The sequence below is a fragment of the Drosophila melanogaster genome, chromosome 2R (genome assembly GCF_000001215.4).
Source record: "Drosophila melanogaster chromosome 2R".
Lineage (NCBI taxonomy): Eukaryota > Metazoa > Arthropoda > Insecta > Diptera > Drosophilidae > Drosophila > Drosophila melanogaster.
Genome location: NT_033778.4, coordinates 17,866,101 through 17,890,415, shown reverse-complemented (window position 1 = coordinate 17,890,415; position 24,315 = coordinate 17,866,101). Strand labels below are relative to the sequence as shown.

General features: G+C 39.0%; 5 protein-coding genes and 1 long non-coding RNA gene across 10 annotated transcripts in view; 4 read left to right on the top strand and 2 right to left on the bottom strand.

Annotated features, from left to right (window-relative positions):
- Positions 1–16,477, bottom strand: part of Elk (Eag-like K[+] channel) — a 52,757-nt gene extending 36,280 nt beyond the window's left edge. For both annotated transcript variants that reach the window (NM_001299624.1, NM_057661.3), the window contains exons 1-2: positions 16,437–16,477; positions 15,368–15,482 (exon numbers count right to left, since the gene is read on the bottom strand). The gene's annotated coding sequence lies outside the window, so the exon portion shown is untranslated. The remainder of the gene's footprint in view (positions 1–15,367; positions 15,483–16,436) is intronic.
- Positions 443–3,196, top strand: PPO1 (Prophenoloxidase 1). The gene is made up of 6 exons (NM_057464.4): positions 443–871; positions 929–1,064; positions 1,134–1,628; positions 1,703–2,336; positions 2,494–2,746; positions 2,806–3,196. Exons 1-6 carry the CDS (start codon positions 516–518, stop codon positions 3,002–3,004), a joined length of 2,073 nt encoding a protein of 690 aa, NP_476812.1. The 5' UTR covers positions 443–515; the 3' UTR covers positions 3,005–3,196.
- CG30110 (uncharacterized protein) lies at positions 8,171–10,222 on the top strand. The gene has a single exon (NM_166260.2). It carries the CDS (start codon positions 8,265–8,267, stop codon positions 10,107–10,109), a length of 1,845 nt encoding a protein of 614 aa, NP_725734.1. The 5' UTR covers positions 8,171–8,264; the 3' UTR covers positions 10,110–10,222.
- On the top strand, positions 10,404–12,873 carry CG30325 (uncharacterized protein). The gene has a single exon (NM_166259.2). It carries the CDS (start codon positions 10,559–10,561, stop codon positions 12,809–12,811), a length of 2,253 nt encoding a protein of 750 aa, NP_725733.1. The 5' UTR covers positions 10,404–10,558; the 3' UTR covers positions 12,812–12,873.
- A 1,923-nt stretch (positions 16,478–18,400) lies between the features above and the next one.
- Positions 18,401–24,238, top strand: Mapmodulin. 4 transcript variants are annotated; one of them, NM_079056.4, is made up of 7 exons: positions 18,401–18,511; positions 18,755–18,851; positions 18,921–19,087; positions 21,608–21,984; positions 22,047–22,129; positions 22,857–23,090; positions 23,163–24,238. In NM_079056.4, the coding sequence occupies exons 3-7, from the start codon at positions 19,040–19,042 to the stop codon at positions 23,204–23,206; spliced, it is 786 nt and encodes a 261-aa protein (NP_523780.1). In that variant the 5' UTR covers positions 18,401–18,511; positions 18,755–18,851; positions 18,921–19,039; the 3' UTR covers positions 23,207–24,238. The 4 variants fall into 4 exon arrangements, with proteins under 4 accessions (NP_523780.1, NP_001163184.1, NP_725732.1 ...); NM_001169713.2 differs by adding an exon at positions 22,328–22,633 and having other exon boundaries at positions 18,755–19,087; positions 23,163–24,097; NM_166258.3 differs by having other exon boundaries at positions 18,755–19,087; positions 23,163–24,097.
- Positions 20,559–21,389, bottom strand: lncRNA:CR44417 (long non-coding RNA:CR44417). Its single transcript, NR_124606.1, has one exon. It is a non-coding gene; the product is annotated as a long non-coding RNA:CR44417 (long non-coding RNA).
- Positions 24,239–24,315: the final 77 nt, after the last annotated feature.

The following is a 24,315-nucleotide window of genomic DNA, read 5'->3' as shown; positions in this document are numbered from 1 at the left end:
CTTTTTCGGCAAAGACAAAGAAATTCAATTTAAGCTTCCTACCCCGGAACTAATAACTCTTCAAAAAGTTGAAAACAATTAATTGGTTGTGGGTATACATTAGGCAGTGCAGTATTGAAAAAAAATCAGTATATGTATCTAACAAGCTCAATACAGTTTCACGTTTAACAACATTCAACTGAAAATCAACAATGGTATATTATTTTATGCAAGCAATTAAAAGTATTTCTCTTATCATTTTGCGGCTCAACAACTTTTGCGGTATTGCACTTTTTGCTTTTTCAGAAGCTATCGACTAAACCACAACGTTTGGATTTGTGAGAAAAAAGGCTCGACCATTGCAGTTTTGCGGTTGGGACTTGATAATGAATATTTTTAAAAATATTATTTTTATATTCGGACTGCTAGTTAGCTATAAAATGAGTTCGGCTTCCTGGGAAAATCACAGTTCTGCAACTGGCTTCGTTGAGTGAAGTTAAAAGTGTAGTTGAAAGTGTACATCCATAGAGAAAACCATGACTAACACGGATCTGAAAGCCTTGGAACTTATGTTCCAGCGACCCCTGGAACCGGCATTCACCACTCGTGACTCCGGAAAAACTGTATTGGAACTGCCCGATTCCTTCTATACGGATCGCTATCGCAATGACACCGAGGAGGTGGGCAATCGATTCTCTAAGGACGTGGATCTGAAGATCCCAATTCAGGAGTTGAGCAACGTTCCCAGTCTGGAGTTCACCAAAAAGATTGGTCTCAAGAATCAATTTTCGCTGTTTAACAATCGCCATCGTGAGATCGCCAGCGAGCTGATCACCCTCTTCATGAGCGCACCAAATCTCAGACAATTCGTGTCGCTTTCCGTTTACACCAAGTAAGTACTTGTACTAAAATAAATATATATGTATTGTATAATGTATTAATTTTTTAGGGATCGTGTGAATCCTGTGTTGTTCCAATACGCCTATGCCGTCGCCGTTGCCCATCGCCCGGATACGCGTGAAGTGCCCATTACCAACATTTCCCAGATCTTTCCGAGCAACTTTGTAGAACCTTCCGCCTTCCGGGTTCGTTTAAGTTCTTCTTTATTTGACCAATCAAAGTCTTTAATGGTGTATTTATAAATTTGACCACAGGATGCCCGTCAGGAAGCTTCTGTTATTGGAGAGAGCGGCGCTCGTGTCCATGTGGACATTCCGCAAAACTACACGGCCTCGGATCGCGAGGATGAACAGCGCCTGGCGTACTTCCGTGAGGACATCGGTGTTAATAGCCATCATTGGCACTGGCACTTGGTCTACCCGACCACCGGACCCACGGAGGTGGTCAACAAGGATCGTCGTGGCGAGCTCTTCTACTACATGCACCACCAGATACTCGCGCGCTACAATGTGGAGCGCTTCTGCAACAATCTGAAGAAGGTTCAGCCGCTGAACAATCTGCGTGTGGAGGTTCCCGAGGGCTACTTCCCCAAGATCCTGTCCAGCACGAATAACCGCACCTATCCCGCCCGAGTGACCAACCAAAAGCTGAGGGACGTGGACCGCCATGATGGGCGTGTGGAGATCTCCGATGTGGAGCGCTGGCGTGATCGCGTGCTGGCTGCCATAGATCAAGGATACGTTGAAGATGTGAGTTGGGCCCGTTTGGAATATTGAGCATAGGTCATAGAAAGCACTAGAAATTTTTATTTGCTAATCCATAGTCTTCTGGCAATCGTATACCATTGGACGAAGTTCGTGGCATCGATATCCTGGGCAACATGATTGAGGCATCGCCAGTCCTATCCATCAACTATAATTTCTATGGCAATCTACACAACGAGGGGCACAACATAATCTCCTTTGCCCACGATCCCGATTACCGTCACTTGGAGGAATTCGGTGTGATGGGCGATGTGACCACGGCCATGAGGGATCCAATCTTCTACAGGTGGCACGGATTCATCGACACGGTGTTCAACAAATTCAAGACTCGCCTGAACCCGTACAATGCCGGTGAGCTTAACTTCGATGGTATTACCGTGGACTACATTGAGGCCAAGATTGGCAAGTCCAATACCAAGGCCAACACCCTGTTGACCTACTGGCAGAAGTCGAGTGCCGACTTGGCAGCTGGCCTGGACTTTGGACCAACGACCGATCGCAACATATTCGCCTCGTTCACCCATCTCCAGAATGCCCCCTTCACTTATACATTCAATGTGACCAATAATGGAGCCAGACGAACGGGTACTTGCCGTATCTTCATCTGCCCCAAGGTGGATGAGCGTAATCAGGCTTTGAATCTGGAGGAGCAGCGACTGTTGGCCATCGAAATGGACAAGTTCACAGTTGATTGTGAGTAATAACTGTATTTCTTAGTATATATATTTATTTAATATTTTGGTATTTAAAAAGTGTTTCTTTCGTACAAAGCTAGCCAGTGATTTTAGCTTATACTTTTCCCTACTGACAACCTCCTACGATCTATTAACATACTTTAATTAATCCCCAGTGGTGCCTGGTGAGAACACCATACGCCGCCAGTCGACAGAGTCCTCGGTGGCCATTCCCTTCGAGCGCTCATTCCGCCCGGTTGGAGCAGACTATCAGCCCAAGGCCGCCGATGAGTTGGCACGCTTCAAGTTTTGCGGATGTGGGTGGCCACAGCATCTCCTGCTGCCCAAGGGCAATGCCCAGGGAATGGTCTTCGACCTGTTCGTCATGATTTCCGATTACTCGCAGGACTCCGTTGAGCAGCCCAAAACGTGAGTGCTATAAACCCAATTTCCCATCATCAGCTGACATTCTCCTTGTCGCCCATTAGACCCAACGATGCCTGCAGCACGGCGTACTCGTTCTGTGGTCTGAAGGACAAATTGTATCCTGACAGACGCACCATGGGCTATCCCTTCGATAGGCGCCTGCCCAATGCCAATCTCACCGAATTGGTCGGTGCCTTTGGCAACATGGCCAAGACCGATTTAAGGATTGTCTTCAATGATCGTGTGATTGACAAGGCCTAGATGATTGCTCCAACTAACAGAGATGATTTTAAGAATCAATGGAAACGGACTTGAAAACGGAAAACTCTTGGAATCATATACACTTTTTGCTATTAACTTATAACTAACCAAACTTGTGCGCGTTTATGTGGTGTTTTATCGTTTCTAATTACACTCTACAAAAATAAATGTATTGTAATATGTGCAGGCAGTAATACAAGCGAGTATTGACACCTAATGAATGCAGTGGGTAGATAGCTTTAGCCAAGAAACTTTTGGTAAGCTTATAATGTATCTAATAGTCCCAATTTACCACCCGGGGAGACCAAAGAATTTTACAGATTTTTATTTATTACTTTTTCAAGGCAAAACAGAGATTACTCGTTTTCGTTGGCCTCAAGCAAGCCAGCCATGGATATGATAAATATTTACTGATATAAGAAATCCTCGTCTAGGAATATTCGCATGCCAAATATTTGCTTAGCAATATTGAATATTATTTATAGCAAAGAAATACAGATACACAGCCGCAGAAGGGCGTTTATTTGTCATAGACAGACACGCCCACATTTGTGCGAACTAATCCTATTAGACTTCAAAGCGCCTTGCTCGACAAACTTTGCGATTGCCCATGTCCAGGAGGCCTTGGCGTTCCATCCACCCACCAAGTGTTGAGGGAAAATAGAAAAAACATCCTCGCAAAACAGCCAACAAAATCGCTGCACGTGTTGCGTTTATTAATTTTTGGCTTTTACCAAGTCGACGGCCTTAATTAAGCATCCACTAGATGTGGATAAAGTTCAAGACTTTGGATTAGCGCAGCACAACAGCTGTCTCAAACAAATTGATTTTTAATAGATTTTTATGGCTGCCTTATCTGGCGCCACATGACGTATACGTGATGAAATTGAGTTTCCGACTGCAATCATCAGAGGTGGAAGGCATGTGCAATCTCTAATTGGATTGATTTGCAGAAAGAAATGTAGGAAAAAGTTCCAACTCATGATTATGTACCTGCGGAGCACGCGTACGTCTAAAATACACACATATTCAAATCAAAATCGAAATGAAACTCATAACAACAACAAATAAAACGGCTACATTTTATATTATCTGCCGCAAATACGAGTTCAATGCGCCCAAACAAAAAACTGAAAGCTAATGTTGACAAGACACGGCCACGCAATTTAATCTCTTTTGTTGCCTGGAACAGGACTTTTTCATTTTTATTTCTTTTCAAAGTTGCATATTTTATGACCGTATTTTTGTGTGTACTGCAACTGGTGTAAACTTTCAGCAGAATTCAAATTAAATTACAGCAGAGCGGACAATTTGCGGAGAAGGCGTTTTTGGCTTTGAGAGGATTTAAGTAAATATCCCCAAGGAAAGTAAATACACGTTTGAGCGTTATAAAAGGTTATTATGGTCGAAACGAAAGGCAAACGAGAGATGGGTGAGTTAGACTGGCCCACAGCTTTTTTTTTATCACTTCTTCCTTTTTTTCAATCATTAGATCCTGGCCACAGGACTTTCCCACTCACTTTCCTTGCATTTATTTATGCGGGTAAATTGTAGAAAAATTAAAAAAATAGACAAAAATACGGAGCAAGGCAAAAAGTTGCCGAGTCCCTTTAATTTATTTTCGTTGCTGCGGGGCAAGAAATTTTGCTGTTCTTCCCTCTTTTTTTTTCTGTGGCAAAGCAAAAAGCTGCCACTTAGGCATAACTTTGGCTTTAGCTTTGGGTCGTTTTTCCCATATGCTGTTTGCCATTAATGTTGTTGCTGAGTTTGCCTCCGTTTTTGGTTTAAGGGTTTGAAAAAATATTTGCCCCGGTTACTTGGCATATTAGCATACTTTTTCCCACCCAGCGCACATGTGTGTAATAATTGTAAATAATGGTTTTGAAAAGAGTTTGGCGCTGATTAGGGTAACAAATGTTACAAATGTTAAAAGCATTAGTAGTAAGGCAATGTTCCAATGCAAATTTAAACACATTTTTGTACACTGCAGTCGATCTGCGCAATTGATTGCTTAATTTCTGTGAAATTTCAATTCAATCAAATGTGAAGCCCATTAAAAAGTCAATCAGACGTGAATGCAAAGCAGCCAAACAAATTGACGTAGAAGGCTATTGTGTAAACCGACCTTGCAACAATGCACTTTCTACTGCAAACTATATATACACAAATGTCCGATCTGTTGAATTATAATCTGCAATATATAAACACCACTTGGCCTGGCTGAAAGTGAAGCCTACTTAAAAAATATGCCTGTTATTACAGTAAGAACAAATATTTAATTTCAGAGAAAAAATATTATGCTTCTATAACAATAGCTAGTATATTTTGATAGCGTATTTAAATTTCTCTATAAAAGTTTCATAAAAATCTATCTATGCATATGTTAGATAGCATGTTTACCACATAAGTAATTTTTTTCTTCGAAGCAAATGTAATCATATTTGTTGTTGGTATTTTTTGTCCCCTGTACACATAAACAATGAAATGGGAAGCGAGTCCAATAATGCGTGCCTTATGCCAATAAAATAATAAATGAAATAATGCAGCTGGTATGGACAAGAACAAGAACAGTCAGTGGATGATAATCATATAATATAAATACGTACAGGGAAGTCAAAAAAAAATGTAGATTTAGGACATTTTACAATCTTTTTACTCGTGATGTAAAGAAATTAAAATTTAATATATGTAAAACCACTTTAAACTGTATTAAAATAATTAGTTGATATTTGCATTTATATTAATCCAAAGTGGAATCTAACATCTTGGCCTGCGCTGTGTTTAGCTACAGCATATGGATATGTTTGCCTTCGCTGGGCTGACATGCATGAAATTCGATATTGATTTAGACCTGGGCTTTCTATCCGCGAATAACGCAGCCCAACCCACAATGCGAATGACAAAGCACTGTCAAGTGTGTACTTCCAGTATAATAGTACATCATCATTATTGGCATTTTCTCCATCGGATTCGATGCCATGCGTCCTGGAGTCCTGAGTCCTGAGTCCTTAGTCCTGGAGCATGCTAATTGTTTGCAATTATGCTTTGAATCAGATTCACTTCGTAATGGAAATGAAATTGGTAGCGAGAAATCACAGGAGCGGCAGCACTTGAATGCATTAAAATGTGGAAATGCTGCCACGCATTTTCCCGCAGTTTTCAATGCGAATTAGGTTAACCGCGGGAAATTCATGTTTAATTGAAACGCCATAAGGTTTCCCACCATATTTCGATAATTGGAAAACCGCAGCAGGACGTGAATGCTATTTCACAATTAATTGTCATCTTCTAAAGTAGATCATATCAAGACCAATTTAGAACCAATTTAATATATTTTAAATATACAATGAATAATTGAATTTCATTATATTTTGTCAAATTTTACTTCTTTTCATTATTATTTCAACCGCCTTTTATGATTATGGAGTGTTAATTTGGTATTTACTCTGGAAATTGTTTATTTGCCACGCGCTGAGACGTCGACATTTACTTTTTGGCTGGTAATGCTAATATTTAAATTAATTGCCAAATGTTTACACTTGGTTCAGCGACTTCGACAGTCCATCAGTAGAAAAGCGGTGTTAATCTGTTAATATCTGCCGTTTTGTTTATGGCCCCATTGCCATTGGGCTAAACAAATCACTTTTATCTGTCCCTTTTTTCTGTTTTTTTTTTTTTTTTGGCCAAATTCGGATTGTGGTACGAAAATCGACAGCTGTGTTATTTTAGCATCCAATGCGATTCGCTGGGAATTTATGTTTTATGCACAAACACACACGAGAAGTAAATAAACAAGCAGCTTGCAGCTTCGTTTGTTTTCCCAACAAAAAATTAACACAAATAGCAACTTAGCAATAAAGTGCTGCTAAAAGCTATTAACTATGATGTCAGACAGCCATATGTACCGCCTATCTCATAAGCACTGGGAAAATCGGAATTAAGTTCTGCATATATGAAGTAAAGTCAGCATCAACAACACAGATTTATTTATTAACAGCATTTAAGAGAAATTAAAAATTATATTTTTTTAAATATTTTTATTTCTTAAAATGTAGCTTAACTGTGTTTTTTTTCAGTGTCGTTTTGTTTCGAGAATTTCTTTTTACATCCCATCTGATCACAACCATAACTGTGTCGGAACTTGAACTTGGCTAGGGTATTAGTCTTCTATATTTAGTGAAACATACAATAATTATTCACAGATGTATGGCAATAAGTTTATGGCCATTGTTCTATAAACAATGTGATAATTCAAAGATGCTAAATATGGTAAGTGGGGCAATGACCTATGAAAATTGTAATTTTGAATGCAAAATAAAATATAAACCTAACAAAACTATATTATACAGCAAATTAAACTTAAATTTGTTAAATATAAAACCAGTCGTTTCCTTGCACCTTGATATTTTCCCCAGTTGGGCAAAGGAACTCGCTTAGAATTGCGGCTTCCCTTAGGCATTTTGGTGCTTTGTCGTGGGCATAATGTGCATAGAAATGCGATTCAAGGTAGGGACAGACAACAATTATTCTTATTCGCATTGCGAGTGTGGGCGGTGCACATGGGAAATGCTCTTGGGAAATGGGAAAACAAAACGGAAGGCTGCGTCGCCAGCATCTGCCTGCAATATAAAGTTTGAACGGAAAGCGCGGAGGAAAGTGAATATTCTAATTTCGCCAGAGTGCAGCTCACACACACACACACACACACACACACATAGAGACGCAATCAAATAATTTAAGCCATGACATTGTTTTCACAACGAAGTGAACTTATGCTTAAGTAGAAGCTTGTGGCGTATTTTTCTTTGCTTAATTGTCAGTCTAATAGGAAAATTGGGAAAAGACATTTATTTTTGAATTTAAAAGCACACAATTCTTGCTGCCAACTTAGTTGACTTTTTGTTATATATCCAGATGATGAGCAAGTACAAATACTCTTTGGATTTGAAATTGTCATGGTAACTAAGCGACAGTCATGGTCCTCCTAAACAATTGATTACTAGAGTGTTATTATTGCCTGACAAATTTTCAAAGGATATCTCACTTTTAAGAGGACCAAGTGGATTAAATCAGTTAGTCGGGATCCTTTAACGAAACAACCTGAAATTATTAATAAAGCTCAAAATCCTTATAATGATTGCTACGAATCAACAGCTTGGAGGGATTAATCAAAGCATACGTTCATATGCATGCTATAACCGAAATTCCGAGTTTTCAAATTACGTGTTAATTTCTGTAAATCTTGTGTTGTCCTATTATCATGTGGAGTGTAAGGCGTGGCATCGCCTCGGCGACCGCCGAAGGTCTTCGCAAATTTTCTCCCAATCTGGGACAGTATTCCAATCAACTTCAATCATGGTATCCACCTGTTTCGCATTCAACCAACTTTGTGAAGAATCTGGAAGCAACGAGCAAGGGTAGAAACTATCTAAGAATAACAGACGAACCCGAACTACCCAATTTTGCAAATCTTTGTGATCAGGTGTGTCGTGGTTGCCATACAATACCTGTTGGCACAACCAAGCTTAGAAGATCGGTTTTAGACGATCCGCCAAAGAAGTTTTGGCAACACAGCGATTCGGAAAAATACCAGCGAAATTTTGTGGATTTAAAAACCAATGGATCTAATAAGCCCGAAGGAAATTTAGTAAACGTTATGGAGCCTAATAGCCATAAAAGTAGTAACACTCCGAAGAATTCCACAAAAAATATTATTAGAAAAATAGTAGTGCCTAATATCCTTAAAATCAATAATCCGACCGTAAAAATTCCAGCAACAGGGATTGTTCATAGCAATTCTATGAATATGATAAATGCACAAAAATTTCTGACGAACAACATTTTCCAAAATACTTCTTATGAATCAACTAAGCAAATCCGGCAAGAAATCAATATTCCTCCCCATAGCTTAACGGGCCATAGTAAATCTCATATCAATTCAAGGCACTCACAGAAAAGGAGAAATTTCCAGAAAAGTTCTAAGTACTTTAGAAAGATTGCTAACATTAAGAAATTTAAAAACAAAAATGATCCTCGAAACTCAACTAATAATGGTTCACCAACGGAACTAAAAACTGAGACTATGAATTATTCAGAAAGGTCTCAGCAGCGCAAACAATTTCAAAAGAAGTTTCCAAAGAGTTTTGATAAAAAACTGAAGACTAGAACCCTTAAGATTAGAAAATCGCTCAAAACTGGTATTAAAAATCTAAGATCTAGCTCACGTTTCTCGATGGATTCACAAGACGTTAGTAACCCAAAGGTTAGAGGCCAAGTGTACACCGTGCCTAAACCTAAAGATGCGAATGCATCTCAACTTCCAGATAAGTCCAAAAACGAAATTGCCTTGGAGCTCAGCAACATCACACAATTTGATCGAGGATCCTCCATGACATGGGTATCTAAATTGGATAAGAGCTTTGTTAGCACCGGGCCCACCGATCTCTATGATTTTAGACCAATTGATATACATTCTTACATAAAATTCTTCGAATCCTCGCATACCATTGCGCCATATACAAAAGTACCTTGGCCGACACGTGTTAAGCCAGTGAAAAGAAGTGCAAAAAGTAAAGAAAAGAAAGTAATTCTACATCTTCCACCGAGAAAACAAATTAAAAACAAATTCTGTACAACTGGCTCGTGTAAGAGACCATCCTGTTTTGCGAGACCATATAAATACCATCTGTTTCGGTTTGAAGTCTGTCGGAGAAAACGCAAAGCTCCTGTAAAAGCTGCGTCCTGTCAAACAGAAGTCAACCGAAACAGATGTGAATTGTGTGAATTCAGTCGACCAAAGAGCGATCCCGATGTACCATTCATGATTGAGATGAAGAGGCGTCAGGATCGTGAGCAGTTGAAGCAGTACTATCTAAAAATGGCTGAAAGGGAAAAGATGTCCTGTACGGATAAACTTTTCGTTAAAGAACCGGATCCGAAGCCCACAGAACCTACAACCAAATCCTCTTCTAAATCTAAGACTAATTGCAACAATAATGTTGGCAAGATGCGCCACGAATTGAAGCAATGTTTAGTTACGTTGAACCTTTGTGGTCGTCTTGTCGAAGATTGGTTGCAATTGTCCAGATGCAAAAGGAGAAACTAAGCTGCTTTGGATGCCGAACTGAATTGAAGTAGAAACGTCGAATCATTTTAATGTATGATATATTTAGAATGTTTTTACTATCGGACACGGTGTTCTTACTGATGGTACTGAATAAATGTGGTGTATTACTTTGTCTACTTTTCACTTGTAAGGCAATTATGGTGGGGTAACTCTCCAAAATAGTTTGCTTTTTATACATAACGATGAATTTAATAAAAAATTTTCTAAATCTAAGTTGCCTTGGCAGAACTGTTTACCTCAAGAAAGTAAACACTAGTATATTCTGCCAATTAAAGAAGTCAAGAAAAAGCAATGAAATGGGCGCCCTAACGAGCACATCAAATTGTCATACTTGCTTGACAAATTATTTTATTAGTCATTTAAAAATCCTACATAAAAATCTCACACTTATCCTTAAAATTATTAGTGCATAAAATTAGTGCCTCGACATGTCGATGAACATTTGGAAGAGCAGCCGTTTGCTGGATCGAAATTGTCTACGTGGCAAGATCCAGGGACTATCGCCCCTTCTACGGCCTATGGACTGGCCACCAAATAGGGATTCGGTTTTCCGTGCCACTTGGAGCTACTATGCTAGCGGCTGTCAGGAGCGACTGACGGACATTCGCAGGCGCATCGAACAGAACGCTAGAATTGTGGCTCCAATTAAAGAGCCAATTACTAAACTTTCATTGGACTTAAAGATGTCCTTCAATGAAAACCAATTGCCGCCAGGAATAGATTTGGATGAGCACATTTATCAGGAACTGGTGTCCTGTTTCCGCAACGCAAAGAGCACTGAATCAAAAAAGAAAACATCGACCAAGCGTTCGAAAGTTCAAAAGTATTTCGATATGGGCAAGTTTTCCACTCCAGAAAAATGGATTGCTTGGAAACGTCAAGAACTGCAAGTTGGTCAAGTGCTACAGAATTCTTTTGATCCTTATTTGAGAGCAGAAATGCACAAAAAGCTACAACATCTACAAAAACTCACCAAACTACGACCCCTAGTACTACTTCCAAATCAGGAAGAAAATATTAACAAACCCAAAGTATCACTGACTAAGAAAAGAAAGTCACGACAAAAGTCCACAAATAAATTAAAAGCTGAGAGCGAATCAAGAAAAAATAGTACACAAGTTGCAGATACATTTAAAACTTATAAGAATCCCAGTAAAACCTCGAAGATACAACATTTGCGTACAGGAAGTATAAAATCGGTACATAGTAAGCAATCTTCCAGGAAATCGACAACTAGTACGATATTAGCATTCCATCCAAGTCTAGAAAGTATCGTCAGTTTAAGACATTCTACCAGATCTTTTCGTCCCTATATCAAAAAACCAGTAAAATCAAACCATAGTAGTGATGAAGATGTTTTATATGGAATCGATGATCTAGGAGAACCTCCGCTGTTGAAACAGGTTACTTCCAAGTCGGTAGCTTCGGAAAAACAACAAAAGTCAAAAAATTCTAAACTACCAATGAAAGTTAAAAAACCCAAATTTATAAATCAACGAAAAAATATAGAAAAACCGAAAAGTAAAAATCCTAAAGTTCACAAATACTCAAAACATCCAAAATCATTAAGTTACCATTCCTTAAAGACCGACAGTGAATCGGATTCTAAGAACGTATCATTTTCAGAAAGCAAAACAACACAATCTAAACAACGAATATTTCGCAAGAAATTAACATTAAGAAAGTCGAAATCAGAGGGCACCATCGAAGAGGAAGAGAAACCTGTGGACCCAAGACAGAGTTTCGCTTCCAAAAGTATGTCACAATTTTTAAGTAACTATCCAACGTCGAAATCGATTGAATACATTGCGCAAATCGCGAAAGGTCAGTCATCTAACGATCTTGTCTTGAATTTAAAGAATAAATTCAACGAATCGGTCGTGTCACTGTACAGAGGTCAAGCCACTAACTCAGATAATGGTAGTGAAATTCAAGATATCCATAGAAGCTTTATTCTTAGTGGCGAACGCCACGGCTGGTCGTTCGTTGGAAAAAAGTTTGCCTTCGTTCCGCCAACTTCGTATAGCAGGGTTGGTCTAAAAAGACGAGATCCATATGAAGCGGAGGAGAAGAGTGTCGAAATAATAGATGCACCCGATAAATCGCCACTAAACTCTTTTGTAGGCACCAAGACAAGTCCAAGATCTACAAAAGAACAAGAAGTACGATTGCAATCGAAAACTGTTTCTGTTGATGAAGTGCTTTCGTGTGTTGAAGCCAAACCGTTACTAATTTCCGATCTAGTATCAGACTTTATGCTGTCTTATGGCCCTAATATGGGTTTCTTTCAAACAAACACGGATTTATTTAAAAGAAATCAATATGAAGCTTCCACTACGACTAATCAGAAAGAAGTGCCCAAGAAGTGCCCCAAAAAGAGGAAGGTAAAGAAAGTTAAGGACGTGAAAAAGGAGCCATCGCAGCACTTTAAAAAGACCTGCTCCTTATGCAAGTGTGTTAGAAGAAAACGTTCCGAATTGCAGCCTTATATGCTGCAGATGCAGAAGCGGCGTCAACGATTGGAATTGAAATCCTACTATTTCCAGAGGATCGCAAAATGTCAAGAAAATCTAAAGCACGAACCAAAGGAAGCCTGCACACGCGATGGCCTAGCTATATGTTATGAGACTCTCAATCTTTGTCAGCAGATCGTGGAACAGAGGTTATCAGAAAGATCATAAGACTGAATCCTAAAACATATGATGTATTTTTGTGCTTTGAAATAAATACCTTTTGTCTATCGAAAAGGAACTTTGTAAGTGGCGCACGAACAGGGACTTTTTAGGGTATCCAAGACTACCAGTTGCATCTAGCTCCTTTTTTTATTTCCCACATATTCGCCAAATAAAATGAACTACCCAGTAAAAGGCATTTAAAACGACGCATATCTGCCAATTACCCAGTGTCATCCCATTTGTAAGCAGTTCGTTTCCTAGACTTTTACGCGATCCTAAAAATCGCACTCGTGTGGCATAAAGTTTTTCAATATTAGCATTTGCCCTATACAACAGTTTCGACTGCATCCTCTTCCGCAAAATTTATTCCATTGCTGAGTAAAAATAATATTGTCCCATAAAAATCAGTTTTTTACCACCCGAGCCCAATTCTCATCCCATTCGCATAAATGTCAATGCCAACGCAACTAAAATCCGTCCGTTGAATTTTGCAACCCACGCAGGCTGAACCTCCCATTTTTCGCGAACTCTTCAGCTCGAGTGCAACTACAAAAAAACAAGGGGCGGATAAAAAAAGGAAGAACAAAATCAAAGTGAAAAACAACAAAACTCGGTCGAGGATTTTAGATAGTAAAAAGTTTTATATGGGTTTTTTTTTTTGTTGGAAATGCGGGCTGCCTCAAGTAGTTTCTTCTAGATTATTAATTTTAATGCCAATTTACTACGACACGTTGAATGCAGTAAAATTGTATATTTATGTGCACGCAAGCGAAGTTAAATTATTCTTTATTCTTTAACGAATAACATTTGGGAATTTTTCATTTAAAAATTGAAATTAAAATACTTACACAAGAACATGGGATAAAATAAAAATAAATGACTTATAAGCTCTCAAATTGAACAAAACAGCCTGGAAAAATAAGTTTATTTCTTGTACATGCCACACATTTTATTTATTTAAACTTAAATTTCCCTAGCCATTTAATTAAGCTGTTTAACCAAATCTATTGACAAAAGCAAATCCCAATTTTCAAAGTAGAATTAAAATGTTATTACGGCTTATGTGAAGTACAAAGATGAATGTTTTCACTACTTGCTATAATGCTAGAATGATTTATAGTTAGAAATCACAAACATGGCTGATAGTGATTTAGTCAGTTCACTGCAGTTTAATACTTTGCACAAATAATAAGTCACTCAAGCCCTTTTAAATGATTTCGTTCATTAATTATCAAGCGTGGCGGAGTGGTAAGTCATTTGAACGCCGAGGGCCGCAAAGTATGCAACGCTGGAATGCAAACACGTGGAGGTGGGGACAGGTGTGTCAAGGTGCTAAAATGCGTTGGAACAGCTGCGACTAATGCCCACGGGCAGTGGAACACACCGTTAAAGGCCAAACAATACGGACGAAGGATGTGCAGGAAATTAAAATGAGAGCGGAAAAAAATGTAGAAGGAAATGTGCGATGTTTATTGCTTACTGCTCGGCGGTGGCCTCATAATTGCCACTAAGTGGCTTAACTTATTTAAACCAATTATGCGAGTCAGTCGTCGTTTGCGGAGGGAAATTCCGTTTAATTGCAAACCGAAATGCGATTTAAAGAAGTGAATTGCATGCAAAAATAATTGGAAAATTTTCTAATTTGCTCGGCATGACAAGTTAACAAGCTCCTTCATCAGCTAATTAAACTTTTTAGATTAAACCCAGGCTTCAACTCAATCTTAGCGGAAGTTGTAGTTTCTTCAGTTCACAAGTTGAACAGTTTGCACAAGGACTAAAATGCTTGCAACTTATGGCCGAAATCTTCTTAAGCAGGTTTGTAATTTACGCTTCGCGGAGTGCAAAGATGAAGTTTTCAACTTCATAGAAGGTTAGGTCAAATTTGAGCATGTAGACGGAAAGATGAATTATCTTTAACCAAGTTTGGACAGATTTAAAATTCCGGCTTATCGCTTCTTTGACTCCATACAATTTGTTAACTTGAATGACAAACTTAAAAATGGATTTTTTATGCGAAAACTTGATGTAACAATCTCATTTGCATGCCTTTATCAAAATTCTAAGGAAATTCCTATTAATTGTGCTTTAAGTTATATTCTCGTTGAGAACAAAGTTCAAGGCTGCTAAGTACAACAAAAAGGTTTATTTGTTCATTATTTTCCGGGATGTTATCACATGTACTTTCACAAGCGTTCAACCAAAAAGCTTTTGTTTTCAGCAGAATATTTCCAATATATTTACATACACATATATTTACACATCAATTTGCGTTCGCTTCAATACCTTTTAGCTATCGGTACACCACATTAAACCAAAATTCAATTTCGTTCCTGGCCAAATCCCGAAATTCGGCGAATCAAATCGCTTTATTGGAAAATGCAAACGAAAATCCGTTCGCCATGCACGTTAACATAATTATGGAACACGCTCACTGGGGCCCAATCAATCATACGCAGCGTGAGCCGCTTGACATTATCGTTCGGCCAGACATGATAATAATATTGGAATCCTTTGAAATGCAAATCAGGCGAATCATCCGCAGAGTTGTACACATGTACTTACCTTTTTCTGGAGGAGCGGGTGATTTTTTCCAGCCTCCTTGTCGATTTGCCGATGATTGTTTGCTGGTTGCCTGTTGCTGCTTGTTTTATGCTGTTCTCAAATCAATTCAACAGAACTTTATTTGCACGAAATCCCAAAAAAAAAATAGGATAGAAAACAACAGTCAGTGGAGTGGAGAAAAGCCACAGGAAAATGCGTAAACGTAACGAAATTCGTAGGAAATCACGTGTCAAACAAAACGTTGAATTGAAAATATGTTTTTCACAAAGAACAAAAATTATCAGAAAAAAAGAAAAAAATATAATATTATTAACTTTAAAAGACTTGTCGAATTAATACACATCTATACTCTATAAAAGATTATTCAACAGGACTTTAAATTCATTTGAACTAAGAAGAGGCTTAAGAGCATTTTATAATGTTTAACATTTATTCCTCCTACAACAACATATTATTTTTTTTTTCAGTGTTGGTATTACACATTTACACATTTTCCAAGTCTACGATTGTGTGTGGATTACATATGGTAATTTCCTTGGGACTTTCACGATTTTTTTTTTGTTTTGGTTTGCGGGTGTGTAAGGTCAGATTATAATCGTATTTTTCAATCTGAATAAAATTAGCCGAGATTTTTCATTTCGTTTTTCAGTTTTATTTTGGATTAGAATTTATGGTAGTCGCTCAAAACACTTTTTTTTTTTTGCTTCGGTGGGAGAAACACATGTTGTACCACGAAAATTTCGTTTTAGTAAACATGTGCCAAAAATTAAATCAACTATATGTGAGTGAGTTTATAATTTGATTACTTTTATAATTTATGTCTTCGGATTTCGCTGTTTGAAATTTGAATTTGCACTTTTCCACTTGCAACATTGTTGCTGGCAACTTTCGCGCTTCTGCACTTGAACTAGTTTCCCGTTACAAGCCTTTTCAATTTTCCTCAATTTTCCCAGCCGCACGCTAGCACATACACACAAACACACACACACGCACGCAGACAGGGAGAAAGGTGGCCAAATCCACTGATAACAGTTTCGCCTGGATTCAGTTACGGATGTATGCGCTATACCTTTCGCCACGTCCGACTTTCGAAGCCACTCAACAGCAACTGTTGCAAATGTCGAAAAGGCAACTTGTGGCTGCTGCTTTTCGCCTCTGTCGACGTCGCAGCATCTCTTTTTTCCCGAGCTTTTCCGAGAGCTTTTCCTCGCACCACGGCAAACTGTTGATTGGTCTCCTGGATGTGCGAATGTGTGTGCGTGTCTTTTGGCCAGAAAGAGAGCACAAAAGAGAGTCCATCGTCGACGGCATCGCCGTGCTTTACTTAGTTAATTAGTACCCATTCAGATGGCAGTAAACAGTAGTTAGTTCCTGTTAATGGGCCTTAAAATAAGTCATTCAAAATGGCATTAATAAGTGCACGGAAATGAAGGTGGTAAGTAATTTTAATTTGAATACATACTTATATCTAAAATTTGTCACTAGAAAAAGAAACAAAAATAATTGTTTAAAATAACTTTAACCTTTTGCCCAACATTATATTGTTGAAAAAGGGGGCTAAAAAAGTAATGTTCAAAGTGGTAATAACAGATACCATCCACACCCTCGAAGTCAACCATAATCTCTCGAAATTTGTTTTCCATTCCGTTTATTTGAACCCAGCACAAAGCCATTAAAGCTGATGTTTACCAAAGCAACAGTTACCAATGGCACACAAGTACACAAATTCTGTGGCTGAAAGAAAAGCTCATCGTGGCACTTGCTGCTATTTGGAGACCGCAAATAGACGGCACACTCGCAGAATTAACGCGCTTTTAATAGATTAGAGCCAAGCGACGGCTCTTCAGGGGCACTTCGAATGGTGCAACCGATGATGCCGCTCAAGGACCTGTGCACCCGATCTGCAGATAATGCTAACAACCTGACCGACACCCGCAACCCGTTCCCACCTTGTTATTAGTATCCCCAAGTGGAGCGAGGACACACGTTTGGCAAATTTGCCCAGCCAGAAGGACGACTAATTGATACGCAAGCCCAAGCTGGCACGTAGGAAAATAACAAAAAAAAAACGCAGTTTACACAGCATTATGTTATAATTGTAATTACATACAAGTGCGATAAACTACTAAAGAATTCATTTGCAATAGAATATTCCCTCAATGTTCGAAACAGATAATATTTTTCCCACTGTGTGCGGCTGAAGTAATTTTTCTTCTTTGATACTGCAAAAACAATTACCTGAATACCTGAATGTTTTCGTATGCTGCGCGGCCGCATTAAGCTCACATTAAAATTATCAGGAATAAAGAGCGGCAGGTAAACGAGGCGAGGAAATCAAATTGAATCGTTTACATCATTTAAAGCTACGCCAAGTTCACGGACACGACGGCAACTTTGCGTCCTTGCGGCCATTTTGTTCAATCCTGTGTACCCATACATACACATGGTTGCTTGTTGGGAAAAGCTAAGGGGCCATGTCAACAGACGGTTAACGCTTTACTTCCTCGAAAGGCGTTCGTTGACTTCGCAGCGTAAAATAAGCAAGCTTATGCTGCTTTGTTCTGTTATTTTTCGCGCTTTTCGCAGGGCTAATTAAGGCGTTCGTCCTTCGAAACGGTAATCCTATATATCCTCGATTCAGCGACCCTGTCTTGCAGCATCGCATTACCGACGGATGCACGCGCTTCTGATTATGCCGCATTATTGCTAACGGCGTCATTTAGTCTTAATAGGTATTTTGAAATGTGATTAACGCTCCCGTCCGTGATAAGCGCTTTAACGTGTGCTTATTACAAATTAAATAGTGGTATACTATTTTGGTTTTAGTGCAGAAGGAAGTTCTTAAATTAAATACATTTGAATTTGGCGCTCAAAAAGCAGACTGGTACAAAATTACAGCATCTAACGGTCGCACTTTAGCGAATACATGCACCTATCGTAGCAGGTACCCACTACCTTCCAAGCTAGTTCGCTCTCTCAACCCAAATTGCCATCACTACTAGACAAAATCAATCGATATATGCAGGGGATAGTATAGGAGGTATCGAACAATCATCAACTGAAGTGCCAGCTCTAGCGTTTTGCTTTGGTTGAAAATACAATTAAAAATTGATTCTGAAGTATTTAAATATTCTGCATCGCCAGGTGAGTGCGTGTTGCCAGCATTGGCATATTTTTCGGCCGGAAAAAGGATTCACAGTCCATTCAACCATCGAATTGATGTCCAAAAGTCGGTTTAAAAAGGCGCGTCATGTGCTGGAATCGAAGAAAATGCGTTACAATGCAGCAGTTGCAGTTGTGCACTTTATTTTTTGTGTTTCAATAATTACCAGTAACTAATTAATTTTCTACCTCCCCCACCCACTCTCCACCCATCTCCCTTTTTAGCCATAAAAATCTGCGAAAACCAAACGGTGGCGGCATCGAAAATACCGAAAGAAGCACAAAAAGAAAAATTTGCAAGGCTGCGTCTGTGTTAGTGAGCGTGTGCGAGCGCGCGTGTGTTGCTCTGTGTGCGTGTGTGTGTTGGCGAGTGCGAGTCTTTTGCCTTCAGTGCGTGCGCTGTTTCTCGTGTGGAGCCCAAAGGAAGAAAAACACACAAAAATACAAGGAATCCGCTAAGGAAAAAAGCGTAACCAAAAAGAACATCCAAAACAAACAAGTGCCGCTGCAATGGAGAAGAGAATAGAACTGGAAAGACGCGCACGCAAAGTAAATCAGGTAAGCTAAATACAAACGATGAAAAAAAACACGCGCCACAAACTTAAATTGAGGTCCAAATTAAGTGACGCTTTCGTGTGTGTGTGCATTATCATGTAAATCTAGTTTCAATTTGTTCATAGACGACATACAAAAAGTGCTACGGAAGAAGCAGCAAAGCGGCATCAACAAGAAAAACGAAAAAAAGAAAAGAAATTGATCGCCATAAGCAAATTCTACACACATGCCTCTGTGTGCGTGCGTGTTTGTATGCATGTGACGCCAGTGTTGCCATGTGCGCGCATTTTTGCGCCTTGCCTGCTGTTTGCTCCTTTAGAATGCAGGTTTTGAATTCGTTTACAAGCTATTACGTATTTAATTGCAAGTCCCTGAGTGATTTTACTGCATGGCTGATGGAAAGCGATCTTTTCGGGCCAGACGAGCTAGAGCACTTGGAATTGTATTATCTCCACAGCTGGCAATGCTCCTCGCTTGTTGTTCTTGCTGCTGCTGTTCTCGTCGTAGTTGTTGTTGTGGTTATTGCCGGCCTTCAATTGTGACAAACACGGGCAACATGTGTTTGTGTGTACGTGTGTTTGACTGCATGTTGTAATTTCAGGTTATTTGATACCAAATTGTATCTATAACAATATTATAGCGCGCGCATCATCCGCACAAACACACGCGTACCACGCACAAAAGATACACATGCATACGTAAGACGACTTATGCACAAAATAATCGACACATAGCATACATATCAGTACATCCATCCATACATATGTACATACATATATTGACTGCGCAGTCATAATACTTTTATGCTCCCCTTCTTCTTTTCTTCTTCTAACGTGTTTACCTGCACGCCATCGCCTCTAGCCATCCCGCTCCCGCCCACTCGAAGTGGCAAAGAAATGCAGGCGAAAAGACAAAGCCGCTGATTAATAAACATGCGCTCTGGCTGGCCGGCCAGCCTACTCAATCTCAATCAGCGGTCACCCAACCGCCCAGCCACCCACTGCCCGCCCAAAATGCACCCCACAACAGCGAAGTCAGCAGAAGACAAAAAATAGCAACGTATACACACTCATTCGCGCCTAAGTCAAAGCCAAACGCTGTGTGCATTCATTTCCACTCATTTGCTCAAATACAGTAGACACTCTCTACTGTTAGCTATATTTTAGATCATTTGCATTCCCCACTTTGGTGCTTACTAGATCGATCAATAGATCGAGCACAACCGAATTCTTAGCCGTGAATTTCATACGAACATTTTTTTCATTTCCAATTTTTATAAATTATACCTTTGGGGAAGTGCCACTTTGTTTCCTTTCCAAGAGTTAAATTTTTTGTTTAAACTACACCATATCCATAAAAAGATTCTTAACATAGTTAAATTGATTCCATTACCAAAAACATGATTTTGAAGTTCATCAAACAATAAGTTATTTATATTACAAAGTATATCAAACCGAATACAGATTAGGTTTTGCAGTCAGTTTTTATTTACAATTTTATATTTTCATATTCAATTTTGTTGATAATTATTAAAAATTGTGTTGAGCTACAGTTAATTTTCTTTTAGGATATACCAAGATTCTTGCCACTTAGAAATAAAATAAATTTGAACCATAATTCAGGTTAGAAAGTGTCCGCTGTAAGCACATAACTGTTTCTCGGCTAGACAGAGACGGACAGACGGACTCTGAAGGCACCCATTTTGTTTCTTTGTTGTTGGTTTTGTTGTGGCGTCGTGACATATTGATAATTGGGTAATCTGAAGTGAACTTGCACAGCCTCCAAAAGGCGTACGTTGTGTACATTTATTCATTTGTAGATTATCAGACCACAAAACACCACCCACTCTCACCCCCACCCACTATTCGCAGACAGGCGCAACAACTAAACTACGTCACGGTCAACCATGTTGTTGTTGTTTTGTTGCTGCGAGTGCCGGCTAGTCTTGTTGTTCCCCTGCCATCTCCCTTCCACTTCTTGATAATTCCGTTTTGCTCGTCATTCTTCTCTTTGCGCATTCTGCTTTGTGTCGAAGCACACGCACACATACACACGCTTGTGGCACACACACATATATTGGGGTTACATAAACGCGAGTTGGCACTTTTTCCTCGTCGCCTGCATTACAAAAATATGCAATTTGGCGATGGAGCAGCAGCAATGTTTACCAAGTCATTTGCATTAACGCCAAATTGGTTATTTTGCATGTAATTTCGTTTTGCATTTCAACAAAAAAAAATTTCTCAGCGTTTGATCGATTTTTGCGTATGTATTGTTCTCCATTTTTTTTTTCTGTTCGCTTTGCGTCAAAAAATGTTACAAATGTGACCAGACTGCGAGGCTTGAATATTCCACAATGAATACATCAAATATACCAAAATAATCGGTATCGTTTGTTCTTGTCTTCAATAACTAATATCGATAAGTAATAATTGGTTTAAAAATTATTCAAAACTCGTTTCATATAAATAAAATGAACTACTTCTAATTTATGTATTTACTCTCAACCCTATTATAACCTAGATCACAGAGCTGAATCTGGACAACTGCCGTAGTACAAGCATCGTTGGCCTTACAGATGAATACACAGCCTTGGAATCGCTTAGCTTGATCAACGTGGGTCTCACCACACTGAAAGGTTTCCCCAAGCTGCCCAATTTAAAGAAGCTCGAACTGTCCGACAATCGGATTTCGAGTGGCCTCAACTATCTGACCACTAGCCCCAAACTGCAATATCTCAACTTGTCTGGCAACAAGATAAAGGATCTGGAAACCCTGAAGCCCCTGGAGGAGTTTAAAAATCTGGTTGTTCTGGATTTGTTTAATAACGACGCTACTCAAGTGGATAATTACCGCGAGAAGATCTTCAAGATGTTGCCATCGTTAAATTTCCTAGATGGGTGAGTTTGAGTAACTTCTTTCTATTGTAGAACAATAAAAGTAACTTCTTGACCACTTCCAGATTTGATTGCAACGACGAGGAGGTGCAATCTGATGGCGATGATGATGATGAGGTCAACGGCAACGATTCCGACGAAGTGGGAGGTGTGTATTCGACGTATTTATAGAGACCAAAGATTAAATCGCAGAATTCAGGAGTTTTTTTTTTATAAAAGATTTCCATGTAACCACCATTAAAATTCCATTGTCCGTCTGTTTAACTTAATCGCTTATTGTGAATCGCGCTTTCTTCGTATTAACAATAATATCATATACTCAACCGTGGCTTTTGTCGCCTTTCAGATAAGTGCAATGCATTCTGTTTAAATGGTTTAGAGATCGATTTAGACGAGCTCGAGGCTTTCGAGAAGCGGGTTAAGGCGAAAAAAAGTTTGCAGGACAAACCACCTCCCCAATCGGAGGACAAAGAAGTAGACGAATTAGATGAATACTTGAAAGAGTTGCAGCTAAGGGAATCTACTGATGCTTCAACCGATGAACAATCTGTGATAAATGCCACACCGCAGCCTCCTAGCAATTCTAACTTAAGTTTTGTAATCCTGCTGTATTGGTTCCTTGCCATTTTAAATTTGGGCAGTGCTACATATTGTAAGCATAACGTTTCTGAACTTTTCTTCAGTATTAGTCGAACTTCTCTAACTCGAAAATGCTGCAGAAAAAGTAAAGATTCTCTTACCCACAAGAAGCGTTATAGTAGTTCGTAGGTTTGTTGATCTCAATTCCGTTGAACACATTAAAAAATCGATTTAGGGAAGTTCGAGATGTACAAACAAGCAAGTTGGTTTAATCAAATTTACCTTTGATTTTTCAGTTTCCGACGAAGATGACGACAGCGATGATAGCGACGAAGAGGCGAATGGTGAAGTGTCCCTGTCGGAGGTGTACAATGACGATTTGGAAGAGGATAACTCTGATTGGGAAGGCGAAGACGAGGCTGGCGAGGAGGACGAGGAAGAGGATTCCGATATTGATGATGCCGATGGTGATGCAAACGAATCGGCTGCATCAGTGAATGCCAAGGACAAGGATGGCGAAAAGGAAGCAGGTAAGTTCAATTATTTATATCCCAGACAGCATTAGTTCTTAATGCCATATATTTTCCTTTTTTTCTTTCCAGACGAGTCGCAAGTCAGAGGCAAGAAGAGAAAGCATGATGGTTAAAACCCTGATCTGTCGGTATAGCGTCTTTGTACGTTATAAATTTAAATATACACCCACACACAAAACAAAAACACACACACACATCATATTTTGATAGAAAAAGATGATAAATCCTTTAGGAAACCCACAATTTGTTTCTCTAAAATGTAAGCTAATGAAAGAAGAAATCGACAAAAAGAAAAAACAACAAACAACCCAAACAAAGAGGAGCATAATGAACGTAATAATCAAACAAAGCTAAACAAGAAAAAAATACATGTTTAAGCGAGAAAAATCGAGGAGGAATGCAAAGGAAACCAAGCAAACAACCAATTAAGCAAGTCGCATTAGTATAGCCTCATCCGAGCCCAAGTTCCAGTTTCATTTTAAACACCTTCGCCATCTTCAGGATTCGCAACATGAAATCCAAATCACTATGTTAAAGATTACACAATTACAACGTGTACAATTTTTAGCCATCCAGCAGCATCTTGTTTTCAAATTTCAATCAGTCACGAAAATCAAACAATAGCTTTCCGGCGTTATTTGAACAACTGCGGATTTGTCAACGTTTCGCGTGAAAACGATCACACAATTTACTGCTAAGAACTTTTAACTAACTCTTAAGTCATTCCTTCTTTAAATACGCATAAGTTAAGCATCCTACTTCGCCCACTTTCTGCTCAAGGCGATTTAAACACACTTACATTGTTACCCATCACCCACCTCCCAGATACACAAACTTTATCTCCGCGTCATTCTGTAAACGTAGAGCACTCACTTTTGAGCAACCCGAATTGTTTACCTTTATATACTTTTAAGTGTACTTTTACCACATACCGAAATGTTTCCACTTATTCATTGGCAGTAGTGTTTTCATTAAATGTGGCGAGTAAATCTTATACACAAAACAATTTTAGACAAGACTTTTCATTTAATACACAAGTAATTAACCGATTATTATTAAAGCAGGCCCCGCGTTAATTTAACGAGATGAGATGTGTCTTTACCAGCCCATTGAAACTGAAATACATAAACTACATCATTTTAAAATTGTCTTTTACGGGGGAAAATGGGAAAATGATTTCTATTAAAGAGAAGAGCTTACGCATATGAGCGTATTTTTTTTT

What these genes read in the sequence shown, in the direction of transcription:
- CG30325 (NM_166259.2), top strand. Translation starts at nt 10,559, where the DNA reads ATGTCGATGAACATTTGGAAGAGCAGCCGTTTGCTGGATCGAAATTGT.
- PPO1 (NM_057464.4), top strand. Translation starts at nt 516, where the DNA reads ATGACTAACACGGATCTGAAAGCCTTGGAACTTATGTTCCAGCGACCC. An exon ending in TCGCTTTCCGTTTACACCAA is followed by an intron (nt 872 to 928) that starts GTAAGTACTTGT and finishes TTAATTTTTTAG; the next exon opens with GGATCGTGTGAATCCTGTGT. An exon ending in GGACAAGTTCACAGTTGATT is followed by an intron (nt 2,337 to 2,493) that starts GTGAGTAATAAC and finishes ATTAATCCCCAG; the next exon opens with TGGTGCCTGGTGAGAACACC.
- CG30110 (NM_166260.2), top strand. Translation starts at nt 8,265, where the DNA reads ATGTGGAGTGTAAGGCGTGGCATCGCCTCGGCGACCGCCGAAGGTCTT.
- Mapmodulin (NM_001169713.2), top strand. Translation starts at nt 19,040, where the DNA reads ATGGAGAAGAGAATAGAACTGGAAAGACGCGCACGCAAAGTAAATCAG. An exon ending in GCGCACGCAAAGTAAATCAG is followed by an intron (nt 19,088 to 21,607) that starts GTAAGCTAAATA and finishes ATTATAACCTAG; the next exon opens with ATCACAGAGCTGAATCTGGA. An exon ending in TTTGGGCAGTGCTACATATT is followed by an intron (nt 22,634 to 22,856) that starts GTAAGCATAACG and finishes TTGATTTTTCAG; the next exon opens with TTTCCGACGAAGATGACGAC.